Source organism: Corapipo altera, unplaced genomic scaffold, assembly GCF_003945725.1.
Source record: "Corapipo altera isolate COAL_440 unplaced genomic scaffold, ASM394572v1 22, whole genome shotgun sequence".
Taxonomy (NCBI): Eukaryota; Metazoa; Chordata; class Aves; order Passeriformes; family Pipridae; genus Corapipo; species Corapipo altera.
The window spans coordinates 4,223,372-4,248,978 of NW_020884886.1; the positions used below are offsets into that span (position 1 = coordinate 4,223,372).

At 37.2% G+C, this 25,607-nt stretch overlaps 1 protein-coding gene across 1 annotated transcript in view; it reads left to right on the plus strand.

Moving 5' to 3' along the window:
- The window catches only part of STX18 (syntaxin 18), a 61,264-nt gene that overhangs the window by 34,648 nt on the left and 1,009 nt on the right, over positions 1 to 25,607 (plus strand). The window contains exons 3-10 of the mRNA XM_027643051.1: positions 9,494 to 9,609; positions 10,648 to 10,725; positions 10,829 to 10,895; positions 13,437 to 13,552; positions 17,081 to 17,169; positions 23,401 to 23,459; positions 24,268 to 24,337; positions 24,906 to 24,986. Of these exons, the coding sequence (XP_027498852.1) occupies positions 9,494 to 9,609; positions 10,648 to 10,725; positions 10,829 to 10,895; positions 13,437 to 13,552; positions 17,081 to 17,169; positions 23,401 to 23,459; positions 24,268 to 24,337; positions 24,906 to 24,986 (676 nt within the window). The remainder of the gene's footprint in view (positions 1 to 9,493; positions 9,610 to 10,647; positions 10,726 to 10,828; positions 10,896 to 13,436; positions 13,553 to 17,080; positions 17,170 to 23,400; positions 23,460 to 24,267; positions 24,338 to 24,905; positions 24,987 to 25,607) is intronic.

Here is a 25,607-nt window from a genome sequence, read left to right on the forward strand (position 1 = left end):
TTTAAGGACCTGCAGAGTAAGTTTCAGATGGGGTTCCTGAGACAGCAGGGTACCAGATTCAGTGATCCAGTTTTCCCTTTCACCTGTGACACTAAACCTACACAAAGTGTGCAGTCAGTAGCCTCGGCAGGTCCTGGAGGAGAATGATGCAAACTCTTCAGACTCTGGAATACAAATTCCAGATGGAGGACACCAGTGAGGATACTGTGTCAGGGGACAGCAGCACAAGATTTGTTTTTCCGTGAGTGACAAAAGCAGTAGGCTTCATCTCTGCTAGTTATTCCTGTGTGAAGAAAGTTTTGATTCTCTTCAGCCATTAGGAAACATTCTAAACTGCTGTATCTGCTTACTGCTGACAGCTTTAGTAGTGGGATTCTTAGAAGATTAAAATACAAGTTTACAGGTTCGTGTTAGTAAGAAAAAAATAGCATCTTGTGGTCTGCAGATACTAAATCAAGTTATCCTAAGAGCTAAATGTTACTGCAACTTGTATTTTGGTGAATTTTAGTACAAGTAATAGTTTCATTTGAGAAATGTAGAACTTGCTTTTTAATGGAACTTTGTTACATGCAAACTTAGTGAGTCAGCCCTGTCTGCATTCCAATTCTGCCACAACCCTGACTAAAGCTGAGCTTGTCCTTCAATCAAAGTAGAGAAAATGCAACCTAAATGCATCTTGGGTTGAAAGCTTCACAGATAGCAAATAGAAGTGGTATCCAGACAGATATCCATTCCCCAGGAGAAGACAATAGAACAGATGAGCCATCTGCTGTTCCTTAGGCTCAGTCCATATTGGAGGAACAGTCTTTCTAAGAAACAACTTCTGGACCTGAAAGGGTCTGTCACAGCAATAGCAATACTGCCCAATTAATGGAATCAAAATGTGTTGCTAAGTGAGTTGCTAGAAGACTTCTGGCACCCTTTTTTTGTCTCCCCAAGATTATTAAAAGCTGTATTTTGTTGGTTCAAAAATGAAACCAGTAAGAGAAGATGGCATGTTTTATAAGTGGGAGGCCATGAGAACTATTCGTAGTTGGTGAAAATGAAGCTTGGGGGTGTCAATTCCGTGTGTGAGGTGGAAGAGGGACTGCTTTTCCAAAGCAGCAAGCAAAAGTAACTGTACAGTTATGTGTTATGACTGGCTCCCTGCTTTTCAATGCCTGTTGGAATAGGTCATGAACAACACTAGGTGGAGCTAGCTATTTAATACTGAAATAACTGGGTTTACTCTGTGAAAACTTAGTGTGAATGCAGAGGTTGAGAAACTGCAAATAACTGCAGTAAGAGCAGTCAGAGGCAGTTAAACTTTGGGTACTGTTTGTATTAACAGTACTGTGCATAAAATGAAAGTGATTAGAGGACTAAAAATTTGTCGAAGTTATTTTGATTTCTAAAAGTTTTTAATATTCTTTTTGTAAACTCTATTGTAACAAGTTATCATGGTAATTCTCAGTGTTGTTCACACACATACACCCCACCTTAGGGTATTCATTAAGGAGAGGAAAGAAGTGTCATTTCCTTTATTAAACCATAAATAATCCTGCAGATCTCATCTGTGATTGCAGTTGATCCTGTCCTTAATGGTCAAACTTAAAATAGGTAATACTGTCAAATTACATACTAGATTGTTTATGCTGTTCTACTTTGTGGGTGCAAAGAGCATCACAGCATCCATGCTGTCAGTCTGACAGTCTTAGCAAATGCCTCATTCAAAAGCAGTTTCAATAACTTTTCAATACTTACATAACGGGGACAATATTTGAACAATTTAATATTAAAAGGCTGTCCTGAAACTTACATAGGAGATTTAATTTTGTTCTTGAAATTTGACTACTCTGTATTTTGTCAGTCCTGCTATTTGTTTGTCCAACTAGCACAATGAGTTGGTGAAATTCAGCTTTTGAATTACCAAGTTGAATTATTGTGTGCTTTTTAAAACTTCCTCATAATGTACTACATCCAGGTTCTTGGTTGCTTCTTTGACCTTGCTGTTGCAGACTATAAATTATAATAGAGTTTTTATTTTTGGCATACATAAAATATCCTGCTATAGAGGGGATGTCTCTAATTCATTTTTAGAGGAAAATTTTTAGCAATGAAAGTCAACTGGAGGAAGGGTTATTTGAATGCAAGGCCCTGACCCATTTTATCAAACTTTAAATATTTAATTGAAATACCTAAATTGAACCAAAAAACCCTCAAGATTGCTTTTTCACCTTCTTTCTTCTTGATTTGACTATTATTTACAAAATATGTAAATGACAAAGCACATGAAACTATTGATGCAGTGATCTAAGCTTGCTGGCTTACAGGCCACTGCACATTTATCTTCTGTTTATCAGGATTTACTTGCTTTCTCTTACATGTAGGTTTTCACTGCTTTTAGATGAGGATAGTTTTTACCTTCCCATTTTTAGTGTATTGACTGCTACACATTCTCTGTATTCTTTCCCTCAGTCCATTTGCTGTAACACATCCCTACATTGCTTTTTACACTGTGCTCCATGAGATCCTGTCTTCAGTCTTTGGTAACTTGTCTGATGTTTCATCTGTGAACAACTTGTGCCTTCCTTTCATCATCAGCTCCTTCATGCTTTTGTCATTGAACCACCAAGACAGTTTGTATATTTGTGTTAAAATATAGTTTGAGGAACTAGTGCACTAACACTTGGGAATTTGAAATGGTTTTCAGGACTCCTCCAAAGCCTCCAGTTTCTCTGAAGGCTCTTTCAAGGTTTGGACAGTTTAAAGATTCCTACTCTTTTAATCAGACTTTGGAAAGAATTGAGAGAATTCCAAATTCTGATCACAGAATACCTCATATGTAAAAGGAAAATGTTTGAGAGAAGAGCTTCCCATCTGGAATTATTAGACATCTAATTTATGGTGTTTTGCAACTGCAGAGATACTTCTGTGGCCAATCAGTGTGGTGTAGATGGCTTCTGAATAGAAGTGATACTTTTTCCATGGGAAAGGCTGGATGAGTGGCTTCTGATGTGTCTTCATTACGTGCTTCTGTGGTCTTTCTGTGCAATTAAGTGTTTGAACATTTCAGTTGCAAATAATATACTTCGAAAAAATTCTGAACAAATTATCTGTCTTAAAAAATAACGTTGGTGCCCAGTAATTATACCTCCTACCCTAGTATTTATCTATCTAAGCATTTATCTATCTGAAGGCAATAAATCAGTAACCTCATTTGCTGCTAATAGAGAATCATTGAATGCTTACACAATGTTTCATGGAGAGTGTTTCCATGTCTTTAACAATAAAAGAAAAGAAGCAGCCATTAAAGGACTCTAAAAATACTGTTTTACTGACTCCTGTGCTGACTCCAGGCTGCTTTCTTGTCTAGACTTAATCGTATTTTTACAAGAAACAAGACTTTGTTTGTTATACTGATAGAAAACATGTAGATGATCTGTAGAGACTTTCTTCCTGGAGACTCTGTAGAGACTTTCTTTTCCTGTTCTCCAGGGAATTATTTTCAAATTATTTATATTTTCTTTTTTAATTGCACTAAATTAATATATCACATTTCAGAAATAGTATTTTTTCACAGTAGCACTCTGGAATTTCTCAGCAATATTACAAAACTGAAAATGCTAATTCAGGTTTGCCTGTACTGCCTGTTCCAGTAACTGAGGCTTCCACACAGAATTAGAAAAATATATTTTACATAGGTTGTTGCGGAATGTTTTGTCATTTGAGTAGACAAGCTTTTACCTTGGATTTACATCAGACAGCATTTAGATGGAAAAAGGCAGTAAATGAAAATGCACAAAGCTTTGTTAAATAGGAAGTCAAGCAATCTAAAACATGCTAGATGCCCAAAGGGAAGAAGTTTTAAAATGTCTGCTGTATTTGCAACTAAGATTGTACAACCATGTACTTGAATACTTATGAGGAGCATTTCTTTATATATTTGCAAGGTAGTGTCTGCAAATGGTAGGTGGGGGAAACGTCTACTAAAAAGAGTGGGTATCAATATTTTAGAACTGATTTTTTTTCTGCTTATTGCTTCTCTCTGTTTTGTAATACATTGTTGGAGGAAAATCAAGTTTTTCTTCTTGATTTGTTGTCTATATTGAATTAGTAAGGAGAAAATATTTTATGCACCAGCAGAAAGTAATTCCCAAAGCTGACATAACACCTCCATCAGCTCTTCTCCCTTGTGCTTTGCCAGCAAAATAAGCTGGAAGGAGCATGGCTGAAACATCCAAAAAGAGAATTAGTAGTGCTTTGTTTGCCTTTAAATATTTCTTTAAGTGAGATTTCATATCCTCACTCTTCTTTTTCCTTTTTCCTTATCCATGCTACTAGAATAATTTTTTTACATGAACTTACTTTTGGGTTTTTCTCAGTCTCTCCAATTTCAGTATATTGGGTTTCATATGTGTTCTCTTTGTTTGATTGTACTTTTTCCTCTCCATTCCTGTCCCAGTTAGCGTTGCAGTGAGGTGGTGAAGACGTAAGGATAGCAGAAAGATTGCTTTTCATTATACTGTATTTATGCATCCCATTGTAATGATGACTTTTTATGCAACAACATGTTGTTGTTATGTTTGGTTTATGATCTAATATGATCCCAGATGACTTTCTGAAGTACTCTTCCCTACTCTGTGGGTTTAGATAATTGTTCCTGCTGCAGCAAAGAGCCTCTGAGCATTCCTTACTGGAATTCTTCATGTCATTTCTCCAGTTTGGCAGTATTGTTTTGAATTGAAGTCCTGTTCTCTTGATACAGTTTTAATTTGCTTAACTTTATGCCTCTGCAGTTTTAGTAAGCATGTGTTCCATTCTGAATTGTTAATGGAAATATTAAATAGCATCAGATTCAGGACAAAATCCTGTGGAACACAACTCAGTGCGTCCTACTGTTTTGGTGTACAACTACTCCCAAGTTCAACTTTTTAGTTTCAGATTCATATGGTGCTTGTTTCTTCTAACTCATTTATTCACTAGTAGCTTATGAGAATGTTATGTGAGATGGTAACAAAAGCCATACTAAAAAATATAACAGTGATTGCTTGTCATCCATCCATAAGACCTGTTACTGCATCCCAACAGTAAATTACACTGCCTATGGCATAGTCCTGATATGATCTTGGCTACTGGTGATCTTTTTGTTCTTTCGTAAGTGCTTAAATGTTACTTATTTATTCTTACCTTTTTCTAGGCTGAGTGGTCTGTAAGTCCTCTGCTTTTTTTTTTCCTTTAAGAGATTTTTTTTTTAAGATAGTTGCTAAACTTCATCTTTTCATCAACCTCTCATTTGCTTAGTCTCTCCTAGTTCTTGGAAGTGAGGATACATCCTTTCATTTGATGCATTTCCTATTTTATTCCAGGACATGGTCTCATGTTTCTGACCACTGTATGAATGTGCAAAAACCCTGGGCTTTTTTGGAAGTTGGTTAGTTCCATTCAAGAGCACACCTTTGTCACACAAATAGGAGGGATATATCAACACCTTCAGCATTATTCCAGGAGCCACTGCACCTTCAGGTACACTTGTGCTATGACCTCATTCCCATAGCTCTCTCTCTTGTACACTCATTTACTCAGCAGTCTGTTGTTCATATATTGTCTGACACTTGTTATTGTTGATGAAAATATCAACAAAGAACTATGATCTATTCAAAATGAGAGAGGTACTAAATTGGGCCCAGGTGATTTAGAAGCAGTAAGCTAAAGGGAATAATATCTGCAGCTTTTAAGTGATCTTAGTGATGAAAGTTAATGCAAAAAACCCAAAACATCTCGCATTTATTCATACTCTGTGTATAATTTTATTTCTCTGCTGAGTAACAAGCCAAAATCACATTCTTAAGTGTTTCTAATAGTAATGTTTGCACAGCAATCTCTTGTTATCACTGGCATCTGTTACCAGTTGTGAGTTGTAATCATGCACTTGACCTTTTCTGATGTGTCCCTACATGCTGTATTCCTTTAGATGTGTCAGTAGCAATCAGAACTCATTTGCACTTTCTGTATTCTGCTTTTTCTGTTTGAGCTCAGTGAAGAGCTCACAAAGTAGCTCAGTTCATCTCTCATTGTATTGCCTACTCTTCCTTTTCATCAAGGGCAAAATTGCAAACTACCATAATGTAATTTTTATATGAGAACTACTAGTTCATATGAATTCTTTTCGGTACCTTTTTAGGTTTCCATTCTTTGTCCAATCTAACCTACTCATTTTTCTAGACTAATGAAGTTTGCCTACTTGATGTTCACTGTCTTCATTTTACTCTTCACCCACTGTCTTAAAAATTACAAATAAACCAAGTTGCCTTCCAGCCCAGGTTTCTTATGAAGTTTTCTCGTATTAATTAGGATAAAAATCCAGAGGAATTTAGTTTCCTCCTTTCTCCCTTCTTTTTCTGCATGCATTAGCTAGTGTGTGTCTTGGCTACTGATTCTGATTGTTTCTGAAAAACCTGGTTTGTTTGGCCTTTCTTGATTTAGTGATGGATCAGTCCATTGCTGCAATACTGCCACTGCACTTCTCAGCGAGTATTTGTATCTCTGACATACAAGACACAGCTGGATTTTTTTTTCTGTTCAATTGTTTTTTGTCTGATGTTTTGATGTGGTTTTGTTTTATTTTGGCCTGTTTTATTTTAATGAACAGTTCATTTTCCGGTAAGGATGGAGGATGATAATTAAGTGAATTTTCAGTATAATCTCCACATGCAGATTTACTAGGGAGTGCAATGGGAACTTCAGTTCCCTGTTAATACTAGTGGATGTGTTTTGGCATAATGGCTTATGATTGTGTGACTCCATTCTTGCCTTCCCAAGGAGGTTGGGTTTCAGGTATCCTTGCCTCTGAGTTGCTTGACCAGCTCATGTTCAAAAGCGCTGGTACCAAACGCTGTGTAAGCTGTAAGCAGTTATAAAAGGAAAAATATTCTGTTTCTTTTTTACTGGGTTAAGCTGTGTTTTGCTAGCTTTGAAGCAGTGAAACTCCTGTTTAAGATCTACCCTAGTTTTGTATTAGCAACTAGGAAAAGTAACTTAACAGCTTGCTTCCCAATGATAAAGCTCTTGCAGTTATCCTCAGCATATCACTACCACTAGTAAATGTACCACACTAGTGGTAGTTTTTACTGCTAGTAGAAAATGAAGTGTGCCTGAGGCAGGTTTTTTCATATGTATTTCTAAGTCTGATTTCAGAGAAAATTCTGGTTTGCATTTTGTAATCTTTATTTTACCCTGTAATGTTAAAAAGTGTATGGAAAGCATATAACTCTGCAAATACCACAGAGTTGGGCAGACTACAAGAACACAGACGTAAAGACAAGAACTTTATATACCCTGTTCAGTAGCAGACCAGCCAGAATTTATAATTGCAATTTGAAATAGAGGAGTGTAGTTTTTTTGCTGCATCAGGGGGCCATCACCAGGCTGTGACTCCAAGTTCATTTTCCAGCTGAATCTGTGTGCCCTAACATGCTCAAGTAACTCTGTGGACAGAGCTCACTGAAGGATGTTATACATTATGCCATCCATACCAGATGAACTTAATGGTCCCCTTCTGTCTGGGCCTGTGTAGAGGTGGATGTAGGAATGCATTTTCTGGCTTTACATATGCTAAGAACTTGCTTATGCCACAGACTAGTAACAAAAAGAGTCATCTGTACAAGCTGTGCAAAGGGAGTATGGGAGAGGTCTGTCTAAATATACATTTAACAATATGAGTTATGTTCTGTTTTTAACTGCCAATATGTCATCTCAGCAAGGTTGGGAAAAGCCCCTCTATTAGATTTTTCTAAAATCAGGCAATTTCAAATCTTTCATCATTCAGAATTTGCTTTCTCAGGAACTGCAAATTAGAGTTATATGTTAGAAATCACTAATTACAGCTGGGACAGGGATTCTGCTGCAAATTTATGAAACCTGTCAGTCCTGACCAAAGGGGAACAATTCAGCTAGTAAAAGATAAATGGAAACACTATATATGGCTGGTTTTCTGTAAGTATTAAAAATTAATTTTATGACATTTAGAATAGTTTTAACCGTAGGGAGAAAAAAGCCCTGATACTTAGATCCCAAATGCATGGCAGTGTTGGAAATAAACGTGAAATATAGAATATTACTTCTAATTAGTTTGTCTTACTCTTTGCTTGCTAATCTGTGCTTGTGTACTAGCTGGCCAGTAAGCAGAAACTAATTTTTAAGCCAGATGAACTATGTACTGATTTTTGACGTGCAGCCAGTTATATGGGATGGGAATTAAGACATTTTGGTATAGTACTCAAGGACATTAGAGTACACATTTAAAACTTTGTGGAAGAGGTGTGGGAGACCCATGCTCACAGTACATTGACGATGCAGGAAGGAACTGATGTGTTTGTATATGATGAGAGTTGGTGAGGTGGGGTTGTGTGAACTGGTTGTGGGCATTCCTGTAGCAGGGACTGCAGCAGACATTATTGGCATTATTGCAGTGAAGTGTGTAAGAGATCTCTAAGGGAATCAGGCTACTTTTGCAAATTGAAGATCCTTTCTTTTTACTTGTATTGCTGCGTTAATATCATTGCATTATGCATGAGGAAATGTTCACATATAAAAATAGTAAATTCAAATGTGCATATAAGGCTTTCTTTCTGGTTTTTTAAAAAGAAGATATAATAGGCTGTGATCACTGTATCATCAGGAAACTCAAGATGAACATAGGATAAGCTGCTGTAGCAAAGTTTTATCATCCTGTCACCTATGGCTGTGGAAACTCTGTTAAATACCTTCATAAAGTATGCTTTTCTGGTGGTTACCTACAGTCTGTTAATATTTTAAGCACAGGCCTCTATTTTTATTAATTTAGTAAGAAAAGATATATTAATACCATTAGAAAATACTAAATGCATTATGTATAATCTAAAATAGAAATAAACAATGGGAACAGGTTTTAATGAATATTACATTCAACTTGATATTAAAAATTTGCATTATTTTCCAATATGCTTAGTCTGTTTTGAATTCACAGATTTCATAGTACAGCTACTTTAAAAATGAAGCTCTGTATTTAGGATAATGAAAATATATTTAACTAAAATAAGTTCCTTTTTTTTTGTACTTCTTTCAGTATTTGAGCTATTCCATTACCTTAATTCTTTTTATATTTTTAGAATTGAAATACACTTCACTGAAATAAGTGCTGAGGGCAATGATATATTTTCTAGTAGTATTTTCTCCTTATCTGCTCGGTATTTGATTATGTACAATGCTTTCTTATATATTTTTTCTTATATCATTATATAAGATGCTTTCTTATATATTTTACTAGTAAGAGTGTTTAAAAAAAAAAAGTTTTTTTGCTAGAAGTGGCATTTTTGTCAGGGATATTTATTGTACTTTATACTCCTTTTTCCATGAAAATCCATGTTCTAGAAAAGTTTGTGTGAAGATGGTGGCTGGGAAGAAGGTCTAAGATGTGTACTCATGGATTTTATGTTGGGGATTTTGTAAGTGACAGGTTTGTCTTTTTTCTCAGCCATATTATGTCTGAGTATGGGAGGATGACGGATACGGAGCGTGATCAGATAGATCAAGATGCTCAGGTGTTTATGAGAACGTGTGCTGATGCCATTCATCAGCTGAGAACAGAAGGTAAACTAAGCAGCTCTTACGTGGTTTTTCTCAGTTATTGATAGAGGCTAATGTAATGCTGAATATTGCATGGTGAATCCGAAACACTTTTAGAAAGAGATTAGTGAAGTCTCATTGCCTTTTTGTTTACATCTTTGTAGTCCCGTTGCCTGTTTAGTACTGTACTTCATTTTCTTAAATGTTAGTGGAAAGAGAGGCCAGAGCATAGAATTTTATTTGTTTGTTCAAATACAAGTGTAAAAAAGAGTCTTAAATATTTACAACTTGAGTAGTAATTCATCACTGTGGCCTGAACAAAAGCTCTGTAAATTCAATGGTTGTCTCTTTCTAACTTGTCCACCTGTAAGGTATTACAGGTATAAGATTTCCAAGTTTGAGATAATTAAATAACTTTAACGGAATTCTGGTAAATCAACAGCATTTTTGACAATTTGAATCCGAGATCATATCTCTACTACGCTATCCTGTGGAAGTTGTAGAGAGAATTTCTGTTTGGCCATTTTCAAGTTGGCTTGCTGTATCTCTGTCTTTTGTAAATACACTAAAGATTTTCATCAGCTGTGAAACGCTATCCAAACATAGTTGTAATATTATTCAGAATCATTGAAAGTCAGGCATGCATGGGAACTACATAGTATAAAATAAGAAATATCAATATATGTGAATTAAAAGGATGTTTGACACAATAAATCCCAAATAATTCCACATAGTTTATACTCTGGGGAATTGAAGAAATTCGATATTTTAAGCAAGTTAAATCTCTAGATCTGTGTTGCTGTGCTTAGCTAGATGACACCTGTTCCTGTGTAGAAATTTAATTGACTCCTTGGTGTATATAAAAATACTGTAAGACACTAGCTGGCTTTAGTTTTTGATTTCTTGTAATGACTTGCTGTTTTAGAGAACCTATATTTGACTATAGCTATATTTAAAATAGGCTTTTGAGCATACAACTTTCATATCAACTGAAAGTGCAAACTGTTTTGGAATTCAGTAAGAAGTTACAAGATTGTCTTATATCTTTCTTTTGTATTTCAGCACACAGGGGTGTCCTGTCTGCTCAGGTAAAGGAGCACAGAACTGCTGTCTTGGACTTCATTGAAGATTACTTAAAAAGTACTTCGTATTTATTGCATGGTTAAAAATGGATGATTGCATTTTCCAAGAAAGGAATCTTGCTCTTCTAACCTGAAATTTTGTTTATTGCTTTCTTGAACAGGAGTGTGCAAGCTGTATTCTGAACAAAGAGCCATCCGAGTTAAGCGAGTGATAGATAAGAAGAGACTGTGAGTAGTGTCGAAAATAGTGAACTGTACCTTTTGCTTTTAGGACATTTAACAAAACTTTTATTCATGGCTAGATTCTAAGGGAATTGTTTTAATGGAAATCTGTGGTTGCATGAGCATCTGCTGTCAGCAGGTGCATTCCAGGGCTCTTTTACAGAGTGCCAATATAGTGCTGTACTTCTCATGTAGGCAAAGGATTAAAGAACCAAATCAGTAAAATGTGGGTTAATAAACCTATCTGACTTCTACAAGTGCACCAAAATATTTTTATGTGTCCCATTAAGTAATATTCTGAACAAAATTATTTACAAGAAAATGCTGCACTGGTAATATGTCTCAGAGATAGGATGTCTCAAAGATATGCCATTTAGGGTACTGTCTGTTTAGGTACAAGAGATGATCACTTTTCTCTCCTGTTCTGTTTCTTTCTGGCTTTTTTTTGCCTTTTTTTTTTTTAAGCCCCTGTCTTTCTGCTAAAGCAAGTGACTGTTTTGTTAGTAAATGCTACTTGAGATGACAGATGTTCGTGGCAAGTAGAAACATGATGTACCTCTTTACCTGTCTTTATGGATGTAAGAACTGGAAAACTGATGTTGACCAGGTAGAGTCTGTATGCATTGCAGATGTGATATAATGGCCAAATTGTCATTTAAATTAAAATTCAATTTAAATAAATCACAGTGCATAACCCAATCTTTATTATAACTTAAAGAAAAATAGTATTGTTAATCTGTGATTTCCCCAAGCATTTCAGCTGATGCTTTATGTGATGAGGAGTGTACCTTCACTTAAAAGAACTAGGCATTCTTTAAACAGTGCATCCCAGGCACTTTGTTAATTTTTAGTTGAAATACATTTAGCATACTGTGCAAAGTAAGGACAACAAACAATAAAAGAATGCATTTCTTTAAAAGTAAATTAATTCTAGTGCAGCTCTTCTTTCCTGCAGTTTAGTCAATTTAAAATATGTATGTATCAGACAATACTGAAAGGTTTGCGGTAGGAATATATTTCATCATGTTTCCTTTCATACTGATAACCATCCTAAGCTCTTCAACAAATTGCCTGAGTAATACGATTTTTTTTACAGAAGTTGTCTTTATGTATTAACTCATATTTTTTGATTAAAAAGTTCTGCCAGTTAGGACTAGTTCCCTGTAAAGAAAAGCTGAGAAATAGAAACATAAGCATTTTTTTTCCTGCGAAGGTACTTGGTTGTGATTTTCAATTTTTGTGTTTATTGGTATTCAAGATTATATTTTATTTCAATTGTAAATTTCTTTTCCCATTAGAATATTTTGTGAATTATGTATGCAATTATTAAAATCAAGCTGATAGTTTTGTTAGCTGGGGAATTGGTGTTTAATATTATTAGTCTCAAAACTATTATTTGAACTGCATAGACATCTAGATAAGTATTTTTTTTCCTTATTATTAGGCAAATCTGAGACTTGAGAGGGAGGAGATGAGAGAAGAGTTCTTTTTTGTAAAATTACCAAAAGCCCAGTACTTTCAGAGGTTTTATAACTAAGAAAGGTTCCCTGCTACTGTTTTTTTCTTGTTAAATAACAGTCACTCAGGGATGACTAATGCATTATATTCCGGGTTTTGTAGAATTTTCTAATTATGGGTTAGAATTTAGACACAATGCAGAGAAGGAAAGGAACACAAAATGCATCATCTTCTGTTAGGCACAGGGGAGAACTGCAGATCATAATGAGATTAGCTGTTGATTATATTTGTGAGGGGAGGAAGTGATGAAGTTGGCACAGCAGGTGATTCAGCCCATTGCTTTTTGTTTTTTTCGTTCTTTACCTTCTCCAGCGGCATAACTGTTAAGCATTTAACTATCTGCTGTGTAGCAGTTATAGAATTCATTGTAGACAACAATAAATCACAGAAATTTACTGGAAAAAAATATGTTGCCACTGATTTTCAATTTTTTTTGGTGCCACGCTGAAACATACTTGACAAGTACTTAGAATATAATCATAGAATGCGCTTCTCATGTCTTGCATTGCCTTTGTATTAAAATTACATAATGGGGACTTAGCTGTAGTATAAAAAAAGCTAATTCTGTTGTATTTTCTTACTTTTCCCTTATGATAATTGAAAATATAAAGTAAAATTACTGTTATCACTTGAAAAAATAAAGTAGTGGTGTTGGCCGTGCTACTAAAAAGAATTTTTCAGTATGACCAAAATGTTGGGGGTTTTTTAAAAAAATAAATATTTTAATACGCTGACACTTTGAAAGGAAGTTTAATAAAGTGTCTATATTTTTATGCTCTAGCCTTCAATATTCTCCTCAACTCTGAGCATGTGGTGTGTTTTGTGCAGGAATACTCTTCGTGCTTTCTTTGCCTTTGTAATAATATTTCAGTGAAAGTTGCTAAGTACATTTTGTATCTTGGCTGGAATATCTTTACTGTGAGGTTTGCAAGAGTTAAAATATTGGATTTAGTAACCTGTGGTTCTCATTTTAGAGAATTATTTTTTTTTGTGTAGTATCAGTTAAATTATAGGCTCTTGTTCTTCTAGGTCCAGACTTGAACCTGAGCAGACCAATGTGTCCAAATCACCCCTATCCCCTGAAAAATCTTCATTAAATCCTTTAGATGATTCTGAAGAAAAACTTTCTGCTGAGGAAAGTAAAGGTAAGAATAAAATGTAGTTATATTCTACTTTTTGTGGCAAGGCCTGTCTGGTCAATAGTACTTCCTTCTTGTTAGAAGGGCCAATTGCTGTGATTTGAATCTTCCTTGAGCTGATCAGGCTTTTGAGAAGCATATTGTGAGACTGACTCCAGGGCCATACAGAGGGTGGATTCATGTGAAGTGGGTACTCCACTTCTGGATGAAGACTCTAATACTGAATTATCGCGCAGCGTGTGAACATTTTCTGATGTGTCATTGCTTATCTTGCTAACCAGTTTGTACTTCTGCAGCCCTATCAGCCCCTGACGCTGAATTTATTGTAAGAAGTGCAGCTTTTGATTATGTGCCGTTTCTAGCGGTTACTACCTTTTTATAGTCTGTCCTAAGTGATGCAGCACACAGGCACATAGACGAGTTTCACCTTAACACGTTATCAGTGTTTTGCAGCTGTGAGCTGGTGCCACCAGAGAAGCAGCAGCATAGTAGCATCTTCATTGCCCTGTGCTCTTTCCTTGTCACCGAATGCCCCCGCAATCTCTGGAAGTGTGCACTCCCACCACATAGTGTCATCACAATTTTTAGCTCCAAAAATCTGCACCACACCATGGAAAATACTGTTCTTTGGTTGCCTTGGACACAGCAAACCACTGCAATAAATAGAAATGCAGCTTTGTTTATAACGTGTTAATTTTGATTACTTCAGTTTTCACTTTTATGAATTTATGCTTTAATTTTTATGAGAAAGTAGGGGTCCTGCCACACAAGTGATGCTGATGGAGTCCTTATGAGGGATTGCTGACTAAACTAGAAAATTATGGAACTTGTATATCAAAACAAATCTGTCTGAAACAGTTTGTAAATGCACACAGCCTGTGATTCCTCACATAAGGATAAGTGCTGGTTGCTGCTGCTTATAGAAATCAGCCTTGTGACTTTAGTGGTAGGTGGTTGTCGAAGCGTGAAAATAACATGAACAAGATGACTAGGAAACCAGAAGCTCAGTTTGAATCTTACAGCCTTTGATTTTTATTTTTTTTCCAAGTAACTTTTCAAATTTTTAAAAAACTGGAGAAATGATCACATTAAAAGTGAACTCTTTCATATCCAGGATGCTGATGGTTTAGAGAATGGTGATAATTTGTTTTTATGAATTAGCCATCATCAGCATGCCTGAGTCCCTTGTGTTAAATCTCTCTGTAAAGATACTTCTGAGAAAAGCTTGTGGTCCTGTCCATAATTTGAACACTGGTGAACAGCTGAATGTCTTGGCGTGCTAAAGCACAACTTGGGTTGTGTCTGGGTTTTTTTGGCAGAAACCAAAACAAAATGTGGTTACTTTTGTTTCAAGGCAAAGCACCTGTTTACATTAGAATTATAGTGGACATGCCTCATGGTAGGAAAATAGTCTCTCTGGAGATTGCTTTTATATGCTGACAGTATTTATTTGCATATTACAAATTTGACAGTTTATGGAAATAAATGTAAATAATGAGTAGCTTTTGAAGTGGTCCACAAGCTTAGCAGCTGTCTCCTTTCAGCATGGAAAAGGGTTCAGAGGATTTGATGATTATTTTGTATCTTCGTCATGAGTTAACTGCTTCTCCTTCTGAATCAGAAATGTAGTTTGGCTTTTGCTGGTTGAGTTGCAGAAAAGCATTATTGTCAGCTCTTTGAAAGCTGCAGAGAGCCCAAAATGTACCACAGTGACAGGAAGAACCCAAGGGGGAGATACGTGTTTCTTGCTTGCCTCTTACCATAAGTATATTTGCTTATTAGCAATCACATTGGATACAGGTGCTGTTTTTTTAACAGTGCTGAGAGTGCCTGAAAGTAATTGGTTCCTCTGGGATAAAACAGGAACATATCTTTTTTTTTTTTCTCCATAAACTAATTACCTTATTTTGTTAGAATACAGTAAATAATTTCTTGTAATTTTGATAAAATATAAATATATTGATTACCTAAACAAATTAGTTTTGTGTTTCTGTGAAATAGACTTGAAATACTGATAATACCCCACAGAAAGAAATGGAGTCAAATACTTTCTAAAAATCTTTAAAGATATACTTGGCTTTATTTCTTATTACTCAAAAGAAAGAAATGATTTTTTTTTTCTTTTTTTTAAATTTATTATATTCCTTATCCACATCCCTCATTTGTAACACTGCCATTGTTTGTGCATCCTGGTTTGGTTGTTAGGAAGCCAAAAAAAAAAATTTTTAAAGGAGACATACACAACAATACTCTTTTATGATATTTATTTTTCAAGAGTTTTCACAAATACTGTTGTGAAGGATAAAAGGGAAAATTTCTCCTAAGAACTGTTTTCATATATGTGTTTATAAATAGGCCTACTCCTTTCAGAGGCTTCTCAAGACAAGTTAGTATCTGAATGTTGATGCATCAGTGCTCCATATGCAATTGAAAAAAAAAACAGGTTTAGAAGGTTATAACAAAATAAATTAAAATAATCATAAATGCCTGAAAAAATTTACTGGGATAAATAGGAAGCCTGAATTTATGAAAAAGTAAAAGCTAAATCTTTCTGTATTTTAATTTGCAACCTGCATCTGGTAAATCCAAGCAAGTTCAGCGTTGATCCATTGTGAGGTGGTGCAAATCTCTGAGTTTTGTAAAAATGTCACAGCCAGTGGAGAGAACAGAGGCCTTCTCAAAGCTGCAATCTTATTTTGAGGTTTTTAAACACTGATGCTAAAAAAGCTTCAGAAACAGTGGATTCCTCTAGCATAGTTTCTTTTCTTCCCCATTCTAACTTCTTTGTCTATAATCAGAAGTATATAATTAAGCCTAAAATTAAATCTTCCAGAAGGGAATATCCCAGAAATAGCCGTTCAAGATCTTTTATGCCCGACTCCTGCAAAGATTTATGCAGATGATTAGCTTTAATCAAAGGGGAAGTACTACTCAAATATATGAAGCAGCTTTGATGTGTAGTGGTTAATTTGTGGGATTGGAGCTGATTCCTGTTATATGCAGGAAGACCCCTTGCACAGTGTGGTGTGGGATTTGAGCTGTAACAGGAAGTTTGAGTGGCATGAGGAGATAGAGTTTGTCCTGTGAACTTTGCACAAATTATCTTTGAAATTCTGGTTTTAGTTTTTGGAATGAGTAGCTGGTGGTACTGTCAAGTCTCATTGGAAGATAATAGTTTGCATATAGACTGTTATTTTGAAAATTGTGTGGTTTTGTCTGCTGAAAGACAACTGCCACAGTATTTTGTGCCCTAAAAACTCTTCGTGCATTGTGAGTTGTTTTACATCTTTCATTGTCAGTATGTCAGTGCGACTCCTTGTAGTTCATAAAATTAAACATGCACGTAGGCTTTTGGCCCAGTTTGGATGTTAAAGGTTATCAACGTAATTTCATGCTGTAAATGTAGGGTGAATCTCAGTTACTGACACAGGAGATACAACAATTTCATCAGCAGTCTAACATGGCTGAAAAGTTATTTCCACTTTACTATTCAGTGCCCTGTATTGTCTCAGGTGTTTGGTGGTTCTTTTACAGACAGGAATCTGCTTGATGCCCAAAGTAACCTTGGATTATGGGGGGATGGCAAAGGAGAAGATGAGCTGTCACCTGAAGAAATACAAATGGTAAGTTTATCTTGTGTCTTATTGTCTGTTTTATCGTGTTTTCTGCTGTATTCATATGTGTTAAAAAGATAATACAAATTCACCCAAATTAATTTTTAGCATTCATTTTATGCAGAATAGTGCCATTACAAGATACACCTTTTGCATGTGTCTTCCTGGTTCTTCTAGTAGCAACTAATATTTAACATTGCTACGAAATATTTACATGGAGACATGAAATTAGTACAACTAATTTTCAACAATTGAAATTAAAATTGCTTTTTAAAAATTACAATTATTAGTTGCTTTTTTTTTTAGTCAGAAAATAATAGAAGTCAAGGTAACATCAGAAGAAGCATTATGAAACTTCTGAAAGAATAAAGTGTTGACCCTATTTTCTCGGATGGCTTTTAGGGCACAATTTAAGCAGTTGTACTATTTAAGTATAGCTATGAAGTTATACTTCATTTTATTTCTTTTTATTTTTTTATTATCAAGATCAGAAGGAATAGATATCTGTCACAGAATTTAATGAATTTTAACTTTTTTGCATTTCCCTGTTATCAGCATGTTTATGTATTAATTGATCCAATTCTGCTTACAGTTGAACTGATATAGTAGAAAATTTCTGACAAAGGCATGGTTGCTGACAACTTGTCAGATTTTTTGATTATTCCTAAAATTTATCATTTTGAACATAGCTCAAAATTCTTAGGCAACCTTTCTACATAAGCACACATTGACTTGGGTTTATATAAAGTAAGAAAAAAAAAGATTTCAGTCAGTAGCTGTGTGGATTTCAGAACAGTGAGCTTCACTAACAGAAAGGGCTGCTGCAGAATGAGTTTGTGAAGCTTCCTTGGCAGTTATTAGAAGTGTTCCCAGACATGATATGCATCACCCTTCCAGTCAGAGATGAGTAAATTGCATGAAATTATGGTTTGGTTTGCTAAAGAGAAAAGGTTCTTCAGAGGCCGCTCTGTATGCTCTCATATTGTTCTTGAGTGCCAGTCTAAAATCTGAAGGTTTACTCCTGCTTTCTGTTTTCTTATTAAAGAGAATTCTTTGCATATTTTTGTTTTCCTGTCTTTAGTCAGAATCCTGTTAGCCCCCTTGCTTCCAGAGGAACGGGGAAAATGAGCATCAAAGGTGATGGCTCTGACTTACTGCTAAATAGGGGTTGTGTTTTATAGGCCTCACACTGTAATTAAGTTTTAAACGTGTTACATCCCTTGTCATGGTATTTTGGGAATAAATACATTTCTTTTTCATGAAATCCTATCGTATCTTTTTACTTTTCAGAGTAAGGCTGCAGATAAGGGAAAAATCTGTGTTCATAGTTTAGTGATTTGAAGGATTTCTGGACTCCTAAAATCTCCAATCTGAAACTGTTTATTAGGCACTACTTGGGGGATAGTACTGATAGTAAAAAAGTAGAATTGAAAAAAGCATACGAAGGGAGGTACCACTACAGCACCCTCCTCTCACCAGAACAGCCTTCCCCAGTGAGAGTCATTTCTTGTCAGGTAGATTTTTACTGCTGGCTTTGAATATGTATTATAGGAGTTGACAAACTGTAAACAGAGTTGTATATTTTTGTATATTTTTGTAATATGTAAATGTTGCCACAATATGTAGATGGTCAGAGTTGCGCAAACCACCTCTCTGTTCTGTGGACAGATTTCTTTTTCTTAGGGCTGTTGTTTTGGTTTGTTTTAAGAACACTGTAATTAGCTGAATTACAAACACTAGGGATGTATGTGGTGACTATTCCTCAGCAAAACTGCTCTTTCAGTGCCTTTTTGAGGAAACTTACAGCTAAGAGTTGACCTTTATTAGTAAAAGTTGGATTCTATATAATTTCATTCCTAAAAGACTTTAAATTCACTAGATCCATTATTCTGATTTTCAGGTAAATCTGTGTCCAAGGTGTAAATGTAGGTGTAACTAGGATATAATTTGAGCATTTGAACGTGCATTGGTTTTTTCATTGCTCATCTAAATCCTTTAGGTTATGCAGGGAGAGGTTAAAGTTATGCAGGGACAGGTTAACATTATGCAGGGAGAAAATCAGAAGGGCCAAAGCCCACCTAGAACTTAATCTGGCTACTGCAGTAGAAGACAATAAAAAATGTTTTTAGAAATGTATTGGCAACAAAAGAAGGGCTAAGGAGAATCTCCATCCATTCCTGGATACAAGGGGAGACATAGTAACAAAGGCTGAGGGCAAGGCTGAGGTACCTAATATCTTCTTTGCCTCATTCTTTAATAGTAAGACCAGTTGTTCTCAGGTACCCAGCCCCCTGAGCTGGATGACAGGGACAGGGAGCAGAATGAAGCTCTCATAATCCAAGGGGAAATGATCAGTGGACCTGCTTTGCCACTTAGACACACACAAGTCTATGGGTTTGAGTACCAAGGGTACTGAGGATGCTGGCTCAAGTGCTCACTGAGGCACTTTGCATAATTTACCAGCAGTCCTGGATAACTGGAGGGGTCCCAGTTGGCTGGAGGTCACCAGACATGACACCCATCAGCCCAGAAGGGCTGGAGGGAGGATCTGGAGAACTAAAGCCCTGTCAGCCTGACCTCCGTGCTGGGGCAGGTCATGGAACAGATCATCTTGAGTGACATCACACAGCACTTGCAGGACAACCAGGGGATCAGGCCCAGCCAACATGGATTCATGAAAGGTGGGTCCTGCTTGACCAACTTGATCTCCTTCTAAGATGAGGTGATCCACTTAGTGGATTAGGGAAAGGATGTGGGTGTGTCTACCTGGACCGTACTAAAGCCTTTGACACCAATTCCCACAGCATTCTCCTGGAGAAACTGGCTGCTCATGGCTTGGACAGGTGGACTCTTCACTGGGTAAAAACGGTCAGATGTCCAGGCCCAGAGAGTGGTGGTGAATGGAGTGAAATCCAGCTGGTGGTTGGTCACCAGTGGTGTCCCCAGGGCTCAGTACTGGGGCCAGTCCTGTTTAATATCTTTATCAATGATGTGAACAAGGGAACTGAGTGCACCCTCTGTCACTTCGCAGATGACACCAAGGTGGGTGGGAGTGTTGATCTGCTGGAGGGCAGGAAGGCTCTGCAGAGGGATCTGGACAGGCTGGATTGATGGGCTGAGGCCAATTGTATGAGGTTCAAGAAGGCCAAGTGCCAGGTCTTGCCCTTGGGTCACAACAACCCCAGGCAGTGCTGCAGGTTGGGGGCAGAGTGACTGGAAGACTGCCCATTGGAAAAGGACCTTCAATCCTGTGTTCGGTTTTGGGCCCTTCACTGCAAGGACATTGAGGTGCTGGAGCATGTCCAGAGAAGGGCAATGGAGCTGGTGAAGCATCTGGAGCATAAATCCTGTAAGGAGAGGCTGAGGGAGCTGGGGGTGTTTAACCTGGAGAAAAGGAGGCTCAAGGGAGACCTTATCACTCTCTATAACTCCCTGAAAGGAAGTTGTATCCAGGTGGGGGTTGGTCTCTTCTCTCAGGTAACAAGTGACAGAACAAAATAAAATGCCTTCAAGTTGCCCCAGGGGAAGTTTAGATTGGATCTTAGGAAAAATTTCTTCACTTGAAAGGGTTGTCAAGCACTGGAAGAGGCTACCCAGGGAAGTGTTGGAGTCACCATCCCTAGAGGGATTTAAAAGACATGTAGACAGGGCACTTAGGGACATGGTTTAGTGGTGGCCTTGGCAGTGCTGGCTTAATAATTGGACTTGATCTCAAAGTTTTTTTCCATCCTAAATGGTTCTATAAAGAGGGTAGGTTACACAACTGCTGTGTTGGTTTTAAGTTGGGATATGTTGTGTCAAATCATACTTAACAAATCTCAGTCATGGTTCTGTGATCCTTCCTGTAGATAAAATAATGAATTAAAGCCCTATCATATTGCTAGAGCAGCAATTTCTATCAGTATTTTATCCTCAGGAGAGAGCCTGACATTGTTCTAAATGTTTGTAGGCTATTGCATGATTTGCACAATAAATTTCAGTTTATAACTCTGAGTACAGGTGTATTAAGGGTTTTTATAGTTACTGTGAGCAGATATCTTCTGGTTGCACTGGGGAAAAATCTGGCTCTGACATTTAGAGTTGTGAAAATATCTACTTCTCTCTATCTTTTTTTGGTTGGTTATGTCTTAAATTCAGGAACAGCATATCTAATGATTTCTTTCATGAGATAACAAAAAGGAGTGGTGATGATTTCTTTTATGCATTAGATTTTTAGCCATATATTAAGCAGTTTGTCACTTTATGCTATATTTTGGTAACCAAATATTTCACTGTCATAAAAGAGGCTACTTCATTAAGCCATAAATCTTTGAGCTGTACTGACTCCTAGAGCTTGGTTTTGGGCTCCCATCATGTAAATCCCTTTGTGACACACTGGTATATGATGTGTTCAGTGCCCTAACCCTTTGTTCAATTGACTGTTTTAGCATATCTTAACTGCTGTCTGTGCCAAGTGCTTCATCAGCCATGATTTCAAGTTGCAAAGATCATTTAGCAGTTTAGAAGGTAATCTGTGCCAGTGGAGGGTTTTAAGTATCAAAGGGACTTTTTAAAGAATACTTTCTCAAGTGGATTTGTGCTATTTGTAAGGGATTAAAATCATTCACTGTTTCGTTATTAAAATTTGTCTTCTAAATTAGTTGTCATCTCAGTTTTACTAAGGCAGCAAAATAGGGAATTTCTGATGTTGAGTATTTTACAGAAATACTTATCCTTACAGAAGTCAGAAAAACAATTACAGCTTGGCGGCCCCCCTTAGTCACTCAAGGAGCAATCAGTCATTGCAGTGCTAGATCTCATGGCTCTGTTTCACTGCTCTGTTCCTTGGCTTTGCTGTGAGGTGACTCTCCCAAAACCAGCCATACAATGGTGTGAAAATAAAGGAGGGCAGTGAGGAAGCACCTTTAGCCATCTACCGCTGTGAAGTAAATATCACTGTATTTTAGGCAATTATATTTTAACAAATGGTCTGCTCTGTAGGAGGAGTCACTACAGACAGCAGTGACTTGCAACACCGATATTTTCTTATTTAACAAAACCACTGGATCTTTAGAGTGGAAATCAATGGGACTTCAGGGAACTATGCAGTATGTTGCTCTCTTCCCCCTCACCTCATGGGGCTGGATGCTTTCCCTGAGGCCTCTACCCCACAGTGAAGGTGACAGTGCCCAATAACCCTCCTCTTAGACTCTGGAATCCTTTAACCAAAGAGAGAAAGCTATTCTTGCCAATCAGGTAGACAGTGACCTCTAGTACAAAAAGAAATCTGTATGTTAAAGAAATAAGTAATTTTTCTTTATACTTCATGACGTAAATTGCCCATGTCAGAAAACTAAACCTTTTTCTATGAGATTCACTGTTACCCTACTTCAAACTCAGACCTGTCAATTAACACTTGCTTCAGTGAGATTAAATCTACAAATTTCTGATTTTTAGCAGTAATGACTTCACCTGCAAGGCATGCAGGTTGACATTTAATATGCTGCTTACAGAGAGTCAGGTACTGTTTCTCTTAGGCTCTGCTGGGCCTGAAGCAAGATGAAAAATATTACTGCACAAAGTGTGGGGGACAGTGGCAGTGTGGGAGCCCTCATCACGTGGTTTCCAGTAAGATCCACTGAGACATGAGAGACCTTTCTCTCCAGTATTATGGCTGTGCAGGTTTTGTTTCTGCAAATCTTGTCATCATACTTGCTGCATGGTCACTTGTTCTGTAATGAGTCCCAAATTATCTGAGAGTCATGTATGCTTGAAAAGCCAAAGCTTATTTTCCTGCATAAAGCCTTCTATTTGACAAATGCAGTGCTAACAATATATTTAAATGTTTCATTAAATACTCATGAGTTTTAACTGCAAGAGCTCTTTTGGAATAACTAAAGCCAGTGCATTTGTAAAGTATTTCATACTGAAGCAAAATCTAAAGGCTCCCAAATTCATTCCACCGGCAGTTCATGAATGTGAAGGACAGCGCAAAGATGGCATGAAGAGAATCACATGCTTTCACAAGCATGAAAGATTTCTCCACTGAAATTTCTAAAATAATATAGAAAGGACAGATTCATCCACTGTATCATTCCTTACTGCAAAGAAACTTGAGTAACTTTAAGATTGTTTTAGTTGAGACATACTGTAATGGATGGCAAGGAAAGGGTGGGAGTTGGTTGATCGCTGTGGGCATTAAGAAAGGTCCCCAAGTCCAGGCATGTGAACTCATGTGTGTCATTTCCTCCCTTTTTCCAGTTTGAACAGGAGAACCAGAGACTTGTTGGTGAAATGAACAATCTCTTTGATGAAGTCAGGTACAGTTTTCTGTTACTCAACAAACTGGGGCACGTGCCAGTCCCGTGACCTGGACAACACCCACGCGCAGTGTACTGGCTGCAGGACACCTGCCTGCACCAACTGGAGTGGTGTGGGAGGATGTGGCATGAAACAGGAGCGCCCAGGAAGGGTGCTGTGTGCTGCCCCACTGGGTAAAGAATGATTCTGAGGGTCACACAAACTATCCAGAGTAATACTGGTTAAATTTGGAAAGTTTGCATTCTCCCTTACCCAAGTTTTAAAATGCTAAGTTTTCCACTCATATCCTGTGGTCCACTGCGTACACAGACAGCAGTGGGGGAGGTGCCATCGCTGACCCTGTGCAGAGACCTGGCTGTCCTTACAGCAGCACCGTTCACTCTCCCTTGCTGTGCAGAACAGCTGAACAGCTACTCAAGCTAGAAACTGACTTTTGGATTATTAGTCCCAGGCAAGGTAAATTCCACAGGTCATAGTAGCCTATAAAGAGGACATGTCAAAATCAGCTGCTTGGGGCCCACCATGGATGTTGTTATGTGAGACTGAAGAAGGGAGACAGGTGAGCCCCCGGCAGTGAAGGCAGCTCACTGAGCGCTGCGGGGTGATGCCTTTTCCAGGGCTTCTCTATTGGCTGGTTGTTTTCCAACCAGGAACATCCGAGCCCTGATCACAGGCTGGTGCTGCCCCACTGATGGCTGACAAAACAGCCACCTGAACAGCCACTTACTGGGCTGGAGAGTCTGAATCTGCAACAGCAACACATGTTTGCATTTAGTTTCTAATGAAGTATTTCTCTTCTTTGCCAAGACAAATTGAAGGAAAAGTGGTGGAAATCTCCAGATTACAAGAGATATTCACTGAGAAAGTCTTGCAACAGGTTAGTATATTTTAATACTGCAGCAGCAAATAAAGCTTGAAGATTTTCTTGGGGATATTTTGCTCTTGCCTGCATGCAATGTGTAAACATAAGGTTAATGAATCTTTGGTGCACATGTGAAGGAAAAGATTTTTGTTTGTTTTTCAAATTCAAAATCAAGATATTCACTGTTGTTACTTATTAGTATGTACCGGGAATGGAAAACGCAACATGTGTTAGGATGATTCTTCTGCCTCAGAACTGGTGTTCTGTTAAATGTGTTATTTCATAACATACTTTATGGAAGTGGTGCCACCTCTTCCAAAAGAGCTGGGAAATATCAGACAGGTTAAACTTGGATAAATGGGAGACTTCCTGCTGATCTTGGTGGTCTCCATTCAAGCTCATAAAATCACAGATAAAGAAATTGCAACTTAATTGTAATTACTCTATACCTTTGCATCAATGAAACAAAGATGTTAGTAATACCAGATTTATTTTTGAGTTCTGATTGTTCTCTAAGTGCTTGGAAGTGGTTTTTTCCTAACTTTCATTACTGTTTCTCAGTTTTATTTCTTTTTTAAAACAGGAAACTGATATTGACAATATCCATCAATTAGTTGTCGGTGCAACAGAGAATATCAAAGAAGGCAACGAAGACATAAGAGAGGTAATGTCTTCAAGTTGTGTTTTAAACTCGCTTGTTTCTTAACTTTCAGTTTTTCCCAAGTGTTGCTTTAAACAGCACGTGAGAGCTCCCCCACAGGACCGGTGCAGTGGGTGCTGGGGTGTCAGGACATGGGTTTGGGAAAACTATTCAAGTTAGCTGAGGTTTTCATTAGTTCTAAACATGATCTGAATAGCTCACAGGTCTGCAGAAATCTACTTGGCCTCATCAATTTTTTAAATATGAAGGTCACCTGGCTTGCATTTAAGCACCTGTGAAGTTGGTTTTAAAAAAAAGGTGAGGAGGGGGCAGAAATTGCAGACTACGATAAAAGACAGTGCTGAAATGGTTGAAACTAGAGTTAAATGCTAAGCATTAGCAGAAGAGACTCTTTGCCACCCTGAACACTTCTCACATGTTCCTAGTAAAAAATCTCTTCCACTGTCTTACTAATTAGAAGGAAAGGATGTTTTCTTTCAGTAACTGAGATTTCAATAAAAACAGAGTTCCTAAATTAGGCTATTGAGTAAATGGCCCTCCTGAGAGCACACAGAAAAGGTATCTCAAGGATGTTATTTACTGCTCTGCTCTCCTGAAAAGTGCATCAAATGTGGCAAGAACTGA